The 16,077-nt window shown below is 34.5% G+C and overlaps 1 protein-coding gene across 15 annotated transcripts in view; it reads left to right on the top strand.

Annotated features, from left to right (window-relative positions):
- Positions 1-16,077, top strand: part of lmo7a (LIM domain 7a) — a 192,011-nt gene that overhangs the window by 161,370 nt on the left and 14,564 nt on the right. For 5 of the 15 annotated variants that reach the window (XM_051927296.1, XM_051927305.1, XM_051927294.1 and 2 more), the window contains 16 exons: positions 1,414-1,556; positions 2,979-3,480; positions 4,090-4,437; positions 5,445-5,559; positions 7,798-7,959; positions 8,546-8,727; positions 9,017-9,077; positions 9,392-9,451; positions 9,602-9,643; positions 11,379-11,404; positions 11,851-11,958; positions 12,106-12,198; positions 12,391-12,833; positions 13,099-13,161; positions 13,317-13,372; positions 15,640-15,798. In XM_051927296.1, the coding sequence (XP_051783256.1) occupies positions 1,414-1,556; positions 2,979-3,480; positions 4,090-4,437; positions 5,445-5,559; positions 7,798-7,959; positions 8,546-8,727; positions 9,017-9,077; positions 9,392-9,451; positions 9,602-9,643; positions 11,379-11,404; positions 11,851-11,958; positions 12,106-12,198; positions 12,391-12,833; positions 13,099-13,161; positions 13,317-13,372; positions 15,640-15,798 (2,563 nt within the window). Of the gene's footprint in view, positions 1-1,413; positions 1,557-2,978; positions 3,481-4,089; positions 4,438-5,444; positions 5,564-7,797; positions 7,960-8,545; positions 8,728-9,016; positions 9,078-9,391; positions 9,452-9,601; positions 9,644-11,378; positions 11,405-11,850; positions 11,959-12,105; positions 12,199-12,390; positions 12,834-13,098; positions 13,162-13,316; positions 13,373-15,639; positions 15,799-16,077 lie in introns of all 15 variants that reach the window. The other 10 variants (XM_051927295.1, XM_051927308.1, XM_051927309.1 and 7 more) reach the window with 8 other exon arrangements.

The following is a 16,077-nucleotide window of genomic DNA, read 5'->3' as shown; positions in this document are numbered from 1 at the left end:
CAACTAGTGTACTTTGAAATGGGGACCCTGTAATGAAAAGTAATGAGTTGAAGTGTATCTAACTTAAACTGAAAAATAAAGCGTGGAAGCTTTTTGAAAATGCTTTTATAATGTAAAGTGGGATTTTTCCTTTGACTTGTCTCATGTCCTTATTAACACCAGTGACGCAATACAGTTCTACATACTGATAATTTTTAGAAGAAAGCAGTCTACAGCTGACAAACAAAAAAAAAAAAAAAAAGGAAATTGAGTTAAAAGCCATGTCTCATTACACAACTTTTCTAGACACTTTCAGTCACAGACTTCATTTCACTTCAATCTTAGCATGCTGTAGGCATGTTTGATATACTGTACCAAGTGACTAAGTCCAACCAGTCTGCAGATTGGCCGAATTAAAGTCAAATAGGTTTATTTTTGTCTTTGTAGTACTGGCTTGTGTGATAGTGAGACATAATAACCAATGAGTGCTCTCCTGGAAGTATAGTGCATATAATGCAGCAATGAGAATAAAGAAACAGGTGTTTTGGACCTTGCAGATGGGCTTGCCTGTCTGATGTCATGTCTTAAGTATCTTGAAGGAATAGAAAAAATGGCCAAAATTTTGTCTGAACTTGCCTTTACCTGTAAAGCAAGTCTATCAGACAGCACATTATTGGCTGTCAGGGATAAGTGTGCAATACTTTGGAAATGTGAATATATGCTGGAATGTCATTACACTGTAGTCTAATTTGATATACCTTGCAATATTGTATTGTGTAATATGATACGCTCAGGCAGTGACAACTTCATTTGCTGTTTTCTGGTTTGACTTCACCCTCTGCACAAAGTTGTGTAATGTTACATTGACTAAAGTTGTTTACACATCGCATCTGATTGAAAGAAGACTGAAATAGAAACATATTGTTATATTTTCAGCTGTCTTTACCAATAATAGGGTCATGCTGAATCATCACCTCATTTTGAAATCAATCTCTCATTTAGCAACTGTCATTTTTTTCATCACCCTTTTTGAGTTTGTGCTGTACAATTTATAGTGAAACCTTTTATGGTCTTTACACTTGAATGGAGGGATATTGGACCATCACGACATTATTTTTAAGTAGCTTTACCTTAAGAAATAAAGGATTCCTCTGAGAAGAATAATTTATCTGTTTAAAAACATTAATGGTTTGTTTTGTATTATTATAAACTAAACCAGACATTTAGGTCAGTCACAGCAGTATATTACACAGGGGATCTACTGCTTGGTTATATTTAAACAGAATTAGGACACCTGCAAATCGGGTCTACTTTTTAGCATCTATTCTGAGAGAGAGTGGGGGAGAGAGTAGACTGTTATATAATTTTTAATACATTTTGACAATGCAAAAAAAATAAGATTTTTCTAATGTATAGATACTTTTTTTCCTTAAGGATTTAAGCAAGTGGAAAAGCCGTCGCAAGAGCTTCAATTCTGACCTTGTAAAAAAGAAAGAAGAGAGGGACCTGATTGAACAGATTGCTTCTGCTGATATATCAAGACGAGTGAAAACCTTCAGAGAGATGCAACTAGAAAGGTAATTAAAAGAGAGTTTCTCTGCCTCTGGTTTTATTGTAAACAGGTATTTGTAGTCAAATATAAGTATTCTATTTTTATAGATATGTGTTAAAATATTTATAAAATCGGTATATAAAAATACAGGCTGTGTCGCACACTAATATCATAGATATTTTGCTGAAAGTCCGTCACCATTTAAAGTATCACTGGTTACAATTTTTTTTCATAAACGTTTTAGTATTGGAGTTGCAGTGGCTGTGCAGTTTCATTTGCCTTTGGTGAAATCCAAAATCTGTATGCCAGATTACTAAATCAGAATTTTATTCAGCATTTTGCAAGTTATAGTATTAATAATGAATGAGTACTAAGGTTTTTGTTTTTTTTGTTTTTTTTTTATACTTGAGTTTTGGTTTATGCTTTTAATCAACATTATTATGCTTTTTTCTACCCTAACACATTTTTAATTAATAGTAGAGGTCTATAGTGAAACATTTTAGGGCTTTTTAGGAAAAAGATGTACTTTAGCTAAAATTACATATTAGTTGAACATACTATTCCTTTTTTTTTTTTTATATATATATCAAGAAGCAGATTATAGGTGACCTAGTTATTTTTAAAGAAGAAAAAATTGTCCTCTTTATATTATTGAATAATTCCTGTCAGAGCTGATCAGCCTTTTGTTGTAGTTTCATCCTTGTAAATAAAGCACATTCCTTGGTTAGTAATTTTATTTTTCACCACCTTTGAATCTTGGATCACTTGAACTTTGTTTTTAGTAATTTTGGATACGGAACACAACCATATGTCAGCAGACCTTTTTTGCACAATATACTCGGACATAATCCTTTTTAGTTTAGTGTAAATGTGTACATGCTACCCACATTCTGTTATTACTTGCACCATAAAGTATCCAGAGCATTTTTCCTTTCTGCTTTTAGATGATCCAATAATTAGCTTGTTCGGTTTTGATGTCCCTACTAATGTTTTTATTTGGATTTAGAATCCTGGCATGCCAAACAAGTCTCCCTATGCATCAGAAAAGCCTCCACCATGAGGAATACTTGCAGAATATGTGAGCTAAAGTACAAGTTGATAAGAATAGTTGGTTTACATATTTGTAAAGGTTTGAAGTTAAGATGAAACTTTGGTCATGACAGACTGATGGACATATATATTGAGAGAGTGATTAAACCAAGTAGGGAGGATAAAGAAATGCACCTCTTCAGTACTGATGTCTGCACTTTTTAATGACTTGTGCACCCTTAAAAATAAAATACACTGCTGTACACGAACATGTAGGTGAGTAACTGAGACACACACACTCTCCTCACCTCTTGTAAACCGGTAATTTAATCACTGAATGCTTTCCAAAGATCACTCCTCCCTGCCCTCTTTACCTCTTTGTATCACTTTTATTCTAAATTGTGTTATGTTTCCCAAGAGAAAACCGGGATCAGAGGGTTCAGATCAATGACAAACAAACGGCAGACAACAAGAGCCTCCATTCATCGAGTGAAGATGTATTTGCTGATGAGAAGCCCCCTTCAAGAAGACTACCTGAGAGAAGTTACACTGTGGAAGTGGATACACCATACTCTAAAAGTAGGGAGATGCTGTCTAAACCTGTCTCTTGGACACCAGTGGACAAGAAGTCAAGCAGCACTCTAAATTCCATTACAATTCCAAACAATTCAGTGCTCACCAAGGCTAACCAAAAAACTGCAGAATATAAGCAAGCATCTGGGAGTCTGCACGAAGAACAGAGCTCTCTTTCTTTGTATACACAAAGTTCAATGGATATAAAACCAGGAGCAGCTCGGGTTTCAGCCTCTCTTCCCCGAAGTTACCAGAGATCTGATAACTCACGAATAACCTCTGTAGTTGCTCCGCGACCTTTTGGGACGCAGTCAAGTAAAATTTCATCACTTCCCAGGTCTTTCACAGTAAGTAATGTGCATTTAAATATATTCAGTATCTACCTTACCTGCTTTCTCGAGTTTAAATAACCTGCATGCTTTTTCCTTTTTTCTTTTTTTTTTCCTTCTTTCTTTCACCTTTTACTCGTAATAGCAAGTGCACATAGTGATCAACTTACAGCTCCTATAAATAATAGAGTGAGCACTAGGACATTTTATTTATCAAGCACTTCAGCATTTAGTACTAGATCAAAATTACACTAATTCAATTATTAGATTCTGGTCTCTGTCTTGATAAGTCCATTTCATATTCATATTAAACTTTTAAACGTTCTTTTATATTAAATTCATATTTTAAGATGTATTGTATAAAATGTGCATTGCAAAAGAAAATGGAGAGTGTTTGAAAACAGATGTTATTTTTTTATTTTCACTTAAATGCATCAATTTTTTAAATTTCATTATGTTGCCCTGTAGTAGGCAGGTTATCACTGATGTTTCATAGTTTTATTTTTGCAAATTCATTTAGAAAAATAGAATTATAAATTAAGTACAGTTTACTGTTTGTTGTAAATATTTTTCCTGCTCTACCACTGGTACTTACTTTAACATGAAAAATGTTCATGTTGTCACTAGATGGATGAGACACAAAAGCACAATGGGGATACAAACAGTTTCTCTAACAAGTCAAGTAGTATCAACAGATACAGCCAGTTTTTAAGACCAGAAGAGGACAGCCATTCTCAGTCTAGTCCTGCTCTGAGTAGTACAGAGGAGGAGGAAGAAGAGGAAGAGAAGAAGGAAGAACATGAGGAAGGGGTGGAAAAGTATCAGCCTCCAAAACAGATAAATCCTCCACAGCCTATAGTCCAAGAAGCAAAAACTTCTGTCGTTGAGGCAAAGAATGGCATTACTTCCAGCTTCACAGAAAACCAGACAATTATCAACACTGTTAAGCTGCCTGAATCCAAGGTTAACTCACAGGTTAGTCAGTTATAACACTGTTCTCCTCTGGTGTTGGCAGTTGTATTGTACCAGTTTCTTAACTGGAAAAGTACAGGCAGTGTAGCATAGTGCTGAAAGCTTTTGACTTCAAACCATGAGGATGCAAGTTCAGTTCTTTCCTGCAGTTTACTTAAGTACCACTTTCTTTAAAAATGTTTTTTGAAAAATGAAAAAAAGGCTTGACAATTTTACACACAATACACACTTAATAACTGCTGATGCACCTTACTTCAGAGGAGTTGCTCAGTGGTATGTAGTAAGGGTTGAAAAAACTTTTTTTATTTAAATAGTAGGGGGCTTTGTCCCCTGCTCGCTTCGCTTACTCACCCCCTTCCATCCCCCCCCCCCCCCCCCCCAGGCGTGTTACGCTCCATCCACTTTGCGTCTCTGCCGCTTGCGTTGTTATGGTTTGGGAGGAGATACGGTCTGATCAGTTGCTGTCCTTTTGTCTCACTGCCTTGTTTTGCATGACGCTAAAGTGTCTCTCGTGGGACATCAAATTGTCTTCCGAGAAGATCACGTATTGTCGCCTTCCAAGATTTTTTGTTTATAGACAGATATAAATGTAGATTCCTTGTTTATCTTTCATAGTATAAGTGATTATTATCTTATCACTGCAGTGAAGTAATATTTTCAGATGTTTGATTTACTTAAATATGTTCTTTAAGAGCACTGATTTATATTTGAAATACATATTTAGCTTTTATTTATAGTCATTAATGTATTTTCCAGTTTCCAGCATTATTTTTCACCATTTACCCTGTTTATCATTTCCCATATTTTTGCCAGTCTAATTTACTCTCTAGTAACTTAAATAATTAAATTAACAACTTTAATTTCTCAAATTACTGCCTCCGCCTGTGTAATGGTTCTGTTTGGCTTTTAGATAGGTGTATTTGGTGTGCCTAAAAAAAACATGCCAAACAACTCTTAATCCATCATGTGTATATCAAAGATGCTCCATTTTGATGTTTTTTTTTCCTCAGGAACAGTATAGTGATATGAGGATTATTTTGAATCAGAAACCCAGCAGTGGTAGAGACTTTGGTTTTACAACCATCTGGGAAGGTTCCAGTTCCATTGTAAAGGCAGTAGAGCAAGGCAAGTTTTCTTTATTTGTGACTAATCCTGTCAGATAGTACAATGCTATAGTAATTCAATAAAGTTTTGTTTTTGTGCTAGTAGCTTTATTTTAAATAGATAATCATTGTTTTTGTAAGTTTCCTATGCCTGCAATGTAAAAGGGGGAATGAAAAAGTAAAGGCAAATTGAAATTTACACGAAAACCAGAACAGATGGAAACTGACACAGTACAACATGTTTGTGTTGGCTTATGTGTGGTTCAAACACATGCAGTGCTCTGCCATTAGTTTAGTTTTAGCCATGGTCAAATGAACATGGATGCTCTGCTGTGGGATGGCAGCATTGTTGAACAAAGCGCCATAGTGAGATTTCTTTATGCAGAGGAAATGAAATCAACTGAAATTCACCGATGGATGTTGGCTCAGTACTGAAGTGGAAACTGCATGACTCAACAAAAAGTTTGAGTAGGTAAATATGTTTAAAATGGGATCGACCAAGTGTAATCAATGAGGCTTGTTCTGGTCGATCATCAACATCAAGCACACAAGCCCACAGCAACATGATGAATGTCGTCATCAAAGAAGACCAATGTATTACGTTGTCCATTGTTTCTGCACATTTGAATATCAGATATGGATCCGCATATGCCATAGTGCATGAAGACTTGGGGGTATTGTAACGTTTGTGCAAGATGGGTACCCAAACAGCTTATTGATCTGTGTAAGACAACATCCTTTGGTGAATTTCAGCTGGCTTCAGTCCCAATGCCCAAACAAATCTTACTTTGGCATTGTTCAACAATTGTGTAATCCTGCAGCTAATAGTCCATGTTCATTTGATCTTCAACTAGACTAATGGCAGAGCGCTTCACTGTGTGTGTTTGAACTACCCATAAGCCATTGCAAAAGTGTTGTGTTGCATCAGCCTATATTATAGTAATTGCATTTACTTTTTGATCTACCCTCATACAATGTACTTATCTGTGCATTTTTTTCAACATTTAATTCCTTTTTGTAGAAATATAGTAATTAAAATTTCTCCAGCATTTTTATGCAAATGCTGTTGTTTAATTACCCCTTGTGGACATAAGTATCATCCATCTATCTGTGCATCCATCTATCTGTCTAGGTATGAGATACAACATGCAATATTTAAGATTTTAAAATATTTAGTTACGAGACTAGAAAGATTTTAGGATACTTTTTTATGCTGTTTCTAAATTAGTTTGTCAGTGCCTGGAGAGGAATTTAGTTTTGCCGTGTAACTTTTATATAACCAGGGAAAGGGAATGCTATCATTAAATGGCTGGAATTTTGTAATCTCTGATTATGCATAATAATTTAAATGCTTACATTTTTTAAATATAGCAATAGCATAATGAAGCCCATTGTAAAATTAAAATGTTCAGATTTAACAGTTATTGATATACTTTTTTGTTTGCAATTTTTTATTTACTCAGGTTAGTGTTAGGGTTGGTTCCTGCCTTGCGAGAGCATAAGTACAAATGCAAGTCCATTACAAGGAAAATAAAATATTTAAATTCCACTTTCTTACATATAGAGCTGACTTAGAGTTGTCAGTTAACCTAACTTGCATGTCTTTGGGATGTGAGGTAAAAGTGGAGTACCAAAAGGAAACCCAATGCAGAGAATTGGAGATTATTTAAGTTCTACAAAGCTAGTAAGTGGGCTATGGTTCAATCTGCGAACAATAGAGTTGAGATTGTAGTACTAAACAAAGTATTTAATATACAATATACAGTATATTGTATTTTGCACCTTGAATAACATACTGCATTGAATATTGCACTTTTGGCTTTTTTTAATTTATTTTTAATTTATTTTTAGTTCCTCAAATTAACAGTGAAGTGTCTTGTAACTACTGCTGATGGTATGGAAAGTTGCTGGAATTTTTAGGGACTAGATTACAAGCATAGCCTAAGGTGCCAGCAGCGCCTTTACTAGCTAACCAGATGAACATGAATGATTGATAATGCAGCAGGTAGCAGGCTCAGGTTACTCAGTGGGATGTAATTTGCTATAGTTTTAGCTGGAATCTGTCTGTAAACAGACTGTGAATTATGTTGATCTTTTGTTCTGACTTCTATTTGATGCATTTTATACCAAGCTAAAACTGTACACCATAAAAATTTTAGCATATGAGCAAGTCTCATAAAGATGCAGCTTTGGATTTTCATTTTTTAACCTTTTACACTTTTAAGGTGTTTGTTTTTGAAGCATTCTTCCATTATTTTAGGTAGTCCTGCAGAACTTTGCCATCTTCAGGTAGATGATGAAATTCTCACTGTAAATGGAATAAAGGTGTCTAATATGGACCTTAACCAGTGGACAGACACCATGGACAAAGCTGTAAGAAATGGAAACCTTGTGATGGACATTCGTCGGCATGGTGAAAAAGGTAAACCACACTCTTATAATGGGGAGGTATAAGTTTTAAAATGTTTAGCACTGCATCATGCCTGTCATGTTATACTGTATGTCTTTAACATATTTCCATTAATATTATAGTAAATGTTAAATGCAGTCTTTAAAATATATTAAAAAAAAAAAAAAACCCTTTCTTAAAAATTTACCAATTGGTCTGTAGGCAGTTTGTGCATTAGTCATGTTTCTGCACTCAGTTTTAAAATGTCATATGAGGTATGCAATTTTAAACAAAATGTTGGGAAAAATTAATGCTCCTTCAGAAAATGTGTTCTGCATGTAAATATACTGTTGAAATAACTTTCTAAAAATGTGTTAGTGTCTAGCTTCAACCTAGCATCAAAGATCTATAGACGTTTTGGTAAATTTTTACTTTAAAATAAAAAAAAAACTAAATTAAAACTTTGCATGTTTATTGGGAAGGTGGTCTATTGGCAAAAAATCAGATTCTATTTTAACTTCTGATTACCTCTTTATGTAATCTTTCTGTGAGAACATCTCTTTATTTTCACACATTTTAAAGTTGCTGAACAAGTGACATTATACCATCATACATTCAGATTGGGCCAGAGACCGACCTTCCCTACCATATAAAAACCATAAAACCGTCAATCTCACCAGTATGGATAACACACTTGTAGGTTCTGCTGAAAAGTTCATTAATGCCAGCTCCTCAGATATAACTTCGTATGATTCGACGGAGAAGGTGTTGAAGACAAATTTCTACAGACATCCAGATGATGTAAGCAATTTTTAAAAATTCTTTTTTTTGTGTGTGTTTAGATTTTTAATGGCAGATTGTTGTTCCATTGGATTTTGCATTTAATGCACATAATTTCCTGTAATCCTTGCAATACTTTGTAGGTTAGCTCTAAATTCTAAGTTATATGCTACTGCTTAGCTGCTGTGAAAATGCAGCAGAAAAGGTTTCAATTAGGGAACACGTGAAGTTTACTTTTAAGTGTCTGCTATGAGTTTTGATGTAAATAAAAAACAAAACACACAGGTTATTTTTTTCTGTTTCTTTTCAGAACAAATCTAAAGCAGTAAATGAAGGTCCCCCTCATGAATCCGTAATAAGAAGAAACAAAGGTAAAAAAAAAAAAGCAAAACAAAAATGACATGTACTTTGAAAAGCATGACATCTGTGAAATTGCAAGAATGTGTTTATAGCATATTGGAGCCTTCAACCTGGTTTATGCATCATTTAATGGTGGTTTTATATTTACTATTAAATGCTAATTCTTAATCAATTCTCTTCATTTAAGATGAACATAAATACATTACTGTTGAAGAGTCTGTAATTTCAGAGCGCCTCTTAAAATTAATTCAGTGTTACACACTTTAGATAAGTGAATCCAGCAAAAAGAATTTTCAGTATATTTTTGTTTTTATTTCCTGTGTAGAATCTGAACCAATTTCTTTGAAAAACTTTAAAAGGCGATCACAGTTTTTTGAACAGCAAGGTAAACATAAATGCGTATGTGGTCTGGTAACAGCAACATTTTATTCTTATTTTAGCAGTGACTGAAGCTATGGTGCTGGGTTGTGCATCTGTTCAGTCTTCAGCTCATTTCATTTTGCCAGGCAGTATAATTCATGTATTCTTTCTTCAGGCTCATCAGGGTGTTCTTTCAGTTCATTGGTCTACCTTTGTGGTAATGGGCCTTTGTGAGTCCTGTTATCCCCTGTAGCTTGCACTAATGATATGCTGTTTTCTCTTGGTGGTATTCATATTTGTGAGCACATAAATATCTATTAAAAGTAATATGAAAAACTGTATAATTTGCAGTTTGCTGCTTGCTTTAATAAAGTGATTTACATGTATAGTACTATTCAGGATGGTCGCCTGGAGCAGGAAATCTATTTATATACTATAGACAGACCAATTTTTTGATATTGTTTTTATAAAAAATTATTAATGCAAATTTGGTTATAATCCAATTAAAACAAAGAAGCCAAACTACTCAAGGAATGCAGAAAACAGCGTATCATGAACCATACCAAAATCCCATGATGTGAAGTATTTTGTTTGCTTAAAATTGGTTTGCATGTGTAAACCTGGAAACAAAGTATGTGTGTTTCACAATATTAGCATAAATTTAATTGGAGGATATTTTAAGTCATCTTAGCCAGATTTTTTGCATTTGTATGATTATGATTTTTAGCATTGAGCAAGTAGCCATGTTAATCCAAAATATTTATCAAGCTTAATCCAAAGTCTGTTACAATTTAAATTGTAGTGAGCTGAATTCAAGTGATTATGTTGACTCATCTGATCCATATTATCTTCTGTAATTATATTTTGAAAGCATGTAGTTGACTCATATTATCCCATTATGTAACCTTAAAAGTCTGCTACTACTCACAATTACTGCTTAACTATTTTCTCCCACAAGAATGATTAAAGTTTAACTTGGGATGGACATATTAATCTTAGAAGGGCCCACATTTTTTATATGTTGATCTTCATGATATTCTTACAGTTGTTTTTAAAGAAAAATTGTAAATGTGCCAAAAGCAGACATTCTATTTTTGTTAAGGTAGAAGAAATTAGATTAAATATATTATTCAATTATGATGTAAATTTTCAAAATTGATACTATTAGCTTAGTAAAGTCATGTACAACAACATACTTTCAGGTGATTTATGCTAATATCTGGCATTCATTTGGGGCATTTGAGTCAAATTTTGAAAGTTACACATAATGGTATGGTTTAATTTTGTCTGAAATACTGTAGTTGGCCTGCATGTTGTGGAAATTAACCTTTTTTTTTTTTTTCCTCCCCCTCTTCCTTGCTCTCTAATACCTGCTTAAGCATGTGCAAGTCTGATTTTGATTTTTTTTTTTGCCATTTGCAGTGATTTCATTGCATCCTCTGGGGAAAATCATAGGCATTTAATTAATGTATGACACATACAGCAGAAATAAAAACACACTGTATTGTTTTGTCAGATTTGAATTTGTTGAATTCCCGAAGCATAAAGTGCATTATTAAAATGTTCACAAGTATATGCCATGGTGAATCAAAATGTAAGGAACTTTTATTTATCATTGAATTAAGAAAAAGCTTAATCAGCACCAGATTTTTTATTTTTATCATATGCTGTCCTAACAGTCATTTTTGACTTTGGGAGTATCAGTTTTATCTGACCACAAAAAATAATGACAGCACATTGTTCATTACTTAATGCATCTGGCAAAGGAAGCTGACATAAACACACTTTGACTGTAAATTACATATTGTTAGCTGCAGGAGAAATGTGCCTAATAATTTAGATGGTATAATGTTTTTACAAGGTATATTAGCATTAACTTTTTTTGATTCACCTTCATATATTAAAATATTTTTTAAATAAAGAGGATTAATTTTTTTTTATTTTGTTTGAAGGAGGGCCAGAGTCACCAATACCTGATGTAAGTTTTTTTTGTTTTATATTTGGGTTGGTTTTATTTGTTCTTAATTTGCTAAATTAAGTATCAGATAACCTTTCAAGTGACATTTCATTTGTTTAAGACAAAGACGTGTTACTATATTGCAAGTGGGACTTACTTTACTGGTCTGTTTAAATTTTCCCAAGATTGTCATGGCTGTGTCAGTAATGTCTGGTTCTTTAAAATATTCTTTGTACTTGCAGTTGTATTGTATTTATGGGTTATTCTATGAAGCAGATTTAAGTTTTCAAAGTTAACAAATTAAAGCTTTTGAAGGAGATTATCATTGTAAAGTTTTAGGTATTAAAGTATATGCAGAATGTAATTTCATGAAGCTTTAGGATCTCATCCTTCTGAAAAAGATTGTAAAGCACTGGAAAAAGTGGCATTTAGGGCCTGACAGTTATCTGATTTCCTATTCAAATTAGATTCAGGTCCCCTCTGTCAGCACATCAGTGGCACGTTGGGCATGGGATCCAGAAGAAGAACGTAAACGTCAAGAGAAATGGCAAAAGGAGCAAGAGCGTTTACTACAGGTACAAAATATAACGTGAAAATGTAATTTTTCCGTCTTTTGCAACAGACCCTATGAAATAATATACACTAAAAAATTCTTACACCTTCCTATCGCTAGGCAGAGATGCTGTGTCTATATATGTAATTTTTGTTGTTTAATTTAAAAGGAAAAGTACAAACGTGAACAAGAAAAGCTAAAAGAAGAATGGACACGTGCACAACAAGAAGCTGAACAAGAGGGTTCCAAATATTATGAAGAGGTATGCATTATAATAGCTATGTTTAGCTGTTCATGCCATTGGCATAGTCAGCCCAGTATCCAATATACTTTTACATAGAAAAGAATTAAAGAATAAAGGTAGGAAAAATATATACAACAAGAAATACAACATTAAAAAGTGCCATTATTTTAGACTTATTATTCTTTTTTATATCCCTGTCTTATATAATAGGAGCGTAAAATACTAGAAGGGAGTTCCAAACTGTTGAACACACATGCCCCTGCCTCGTCTTCGGGTAACTTAATAAATTCATGGGAATATGCAAAACCAAGAAATGAATTGGAAAATGTAAATGATGAAGCTATTGAAGAACAAGAAGAAGAAACAGCCTGGCAAATCCAAGAGAAGGAGGCTGCATTGAGGCGGCAGAGGGAAAAAAAAGAGGCAGAAGAGAAGTTCAGACAGCAAGAAAAACAAAATGCTGAGGAAAGGAGGAAGCAAGAAGAGGTAATGGCCATACAACGGCAAAAGCAGGAAGAGCAACACAGACGGGAAGAGGAGCAAGCACAGCATGAGAGAGAGCAAAAACAGATAGAAGAAAAGAGACGCCAAGAGGCAGCAGAAGAACGGCGCAGAGAATTAGAAAGGCGAAAGCAACAACAATACTTCCAGTGGTGAGACATCTTTACATGTAGTTTTTTGAAGACAGTAAGTGCCATAAAAAGCTAACCCAAGTCTTATGTTTAGAATGTTGTATCCTCTGTTATGTGAGGTTTTTCCTGCTTTGTTGTTTTTGCTTGATACTAACCTTATGGCTAGGCAACAATTTCCATGTTTTCTTAAGTTTTTATTGCCATTTTTCCTCCCCTACTAACATTAGTTTTATTCTTGATATTATTCTGCTTTTCTGCCTCTTTCCTCTGAACTGCTTTAATATAGGACTGATGATTCCTATGGATTTACTAAAATCCTCCCAGAAACAACAGATTTTTCAACAGAAAGGTAAATATCATATATTCTATATGATGTGCGTGTAATTGGTTTTTTTTTTTTTTACATCGTTACCTGAATAAATGCAAAAAATACTTCATTTTTTGTTTTCATACTCTCTCTTTACATATTCTTGTTTTTTTTTTTTTTCTTTTTCTACTTCACAGGGCAAAGTCAAAGTCAACTTCAGAACTTGATGATGTACATGTAACAGATGGCCCTGGTAAGTTAGTGGATGTGTGTTATGTTAAAGATTTACTTTTTAGCAATTTCAGTTAATAAAAAATATTGTGAGGTAGGTTACCTTTGAAGTTTACCCTATTTTAGAATGGCTTTGTTTTTTTTCAAAGAAAATCATCCATTTTTTTATTGAAAAAAATGTATAAGAGATGCAGTAGATACTTGATTAGTATTATAAACAGATAGCTGACCTTTACTGTATACTGAATAATTTTTAGATTCATAAAAATAGCATTGATTCCCTTTTGGACATTCATAATTTATCCACTCCTGAAGAACTGGTCTCTCACTATAACACTGGACATAATGGTATTCTTAACTCTGTCGCTCCAGTAAAAACTAGATCTGTTTCTTTCTCCTTTTCTGCTCCCTGGTTCATGCCTGAACTTCGGCTTTTGAAAGCCAAAGGCTGGCAACTTGAACGGTTATATAAAAAAAAACTGGACTCTTTGTTCACAGAGAGATGTACAAAAACCATATACTTTATTACAAGGACTGTATTTCCCAAACTAAATCTATTATACTCTCATTATTTCCTCCAATGAAGGAAACACCCAAGTCATTGTTTTCACTACTTAACAATATCGCACCACCCCGAGATTCTTTGCCTTCTCACATATACTCACCTGAATTTTGCAATTCCCTTATGTCCTTTTTTAATGAAAAAATCCAGAAGATTCATCAGTCTCTCTGTACAGATTCCTCCAGTACTTCATTTGAATTTCACCCACCAACTCACTCATTTTCCTCTTTTCAGCTTCCTACTTTCTCAGAAATCTCAGATCTTGTCTGTAAGTCTAAGCCATCCACCTGTCAACTGGACCCCCTCCCTACTGTTCTGGTCAAAGCCTGCCTCCCCTCTCTGGTCCCCCTTATGTCTGCTATAATCCACTCTTCTCTCACTACTGGTACTGTTCCTTCATCTTTTAAAACTGCTGCAATAACCTCAATACTGAAAAAACCTGGTGCCGATCTGACTAATTTCAGTAATTTTCGTCTTATTTCTAATCTGAAATGAATAGTGGCTATTCAACTTCATTCTTATTTATCTCAAAATAATCTGTATGAACAGTTCCAGTCTGGTTTTCATCCCCTCCACTGTACAGAAACTGCACTTATAAAAATTACTAATGACCTCCTTATGGCAGCTGATTCTGATTTAATTACTATTCTCATCCTTCTTGATCTGAGTGCAGCCTTTGACAGTATTTGTCACACTACTCTTCTCAATAGATTATCTTCGATTGGCATTACCCACACTCCACTAGATTGGTTCAGATCCTACCTCTCAGGCCGCACACAGTTTGTTCAGCTTAAAACTTTCACATCCCAACCCACCACTGTTATTTCAGGTGTGCCCCAGGGCTCTGTCTCCCCTTCCTCACAGGTTAAGAGTCTAGGTGTCATCCTTGACAGTACTTTATCCTTTCAGTCCCACATCAATAACCTCTCCCGGTCTGCATATTTCCACTTGCATAACATTAATCGTATTTGCCCCTCCCTCACTCTCCACACCACTGCTATCCTTGTTCATAGCCTTGTCACTTCTCGTCTGGATTATTGCAATTCCCTTTTCTTTGGTCTTTCTCACAAATCTCTTAAGCTTCAACTGGTCCAGAATTCCGCTGCCCACATCATTACTAGAACCCCCTCTATTCACCATATCACTCACATTTTGCAGCAGCTTCATTGGCTTCCAGTTCAGTTCCGAATTCAATTCAAAATTCTCCTAACTTTTAAGGCTATCCACAACCTTGCCCCTCCATATCTGTCTGACCTCCTCCATGTTGCCATTCCTTCCCGTACCCTTAGATCCTCTTCCTCCATCCACTTGACTGTCCCCTTCGTCCATCTTTCCACTATGTGTGGTACAACTGAATGCTCTGCTCCCCAGCTTTGGAACCTACTGCCACCTGAGCTTAGAAATATTGAATCATTTTTACTTTTCAAATTTAAACTTAAAACTCATTTGTGTAAGACTGCTTTTTCTCTTTGATTACAATTGCTGTGTCTGATTTTAACTGTTGTATTTTACTTTTGTTTATAATCTGTGTTTTGTCTATTGTTCGGTGTCCTTGAGTGTTTAGAAAGGCACCTACAAATAAATAAAAAGTATTATTAAACCGGACAGTTATACAAAGCATATTAGCTTATGTCAAAGAGGAAAGACTTAACAGCAGTGATGTACTGTAGATGGATTAATAAAAAAAAAATCCTTAAAAAGATGTACTCAAATGAACATATGCATAGGAATGAATGCAAAGCCAGGGGGTTTGGCACAGTGGCTGCTAGAAGACGAAATCCAGAGAAGGAAACATTTTTTGAAAGAAAAGATGGAAGCAGCTACAGAACTGGAAGCTGAAAGAAGGCAGATACTAAATCAGATGAAATATGCTGACCCAGACAGAGGTGGGAAACCCCCTGAAAGCCTTTTTGACTACTGATTCAATTAATTTTTAAGAAACTGAAATCATCAATCTAAGAACCTTTGATCTTGCATGCAATATATATATATATTTTTTCAAATTTTGATTTAATAGTTTTAATCAGAGAGTGAAATACATTATATACGTTCCAGAAAATTCATCTCGGTTTGTGAAAAATACATAAAGGAGTTTTTTTGTTTTTTTTTTATGGAACATATCTTTTATATATAAAGTACTTGATGAACTACAAAATTCCCTGTTG

The sequence above is a fragment of the Erpetoichthys calabaricus genome, chromosome 4, assembly GCF_900747795.2.
Source record: "Erpetoichthys calabaricus chromosome 4, fErpCal1.3, whole genome shotgun sequence".
In the NCBI taxonomy this organism is placed as follows: Eukaryota; Metazoa; Chordata; class Cladistia; order Polypteriformes; family Polypteridae; genus Erpetoichthys; species Erpetoichthys calabaricus.
Note: the sequence above shows the minus strand (reverse complement) of the source record. Positions and strands in the feature narration are given on the sequence as shown.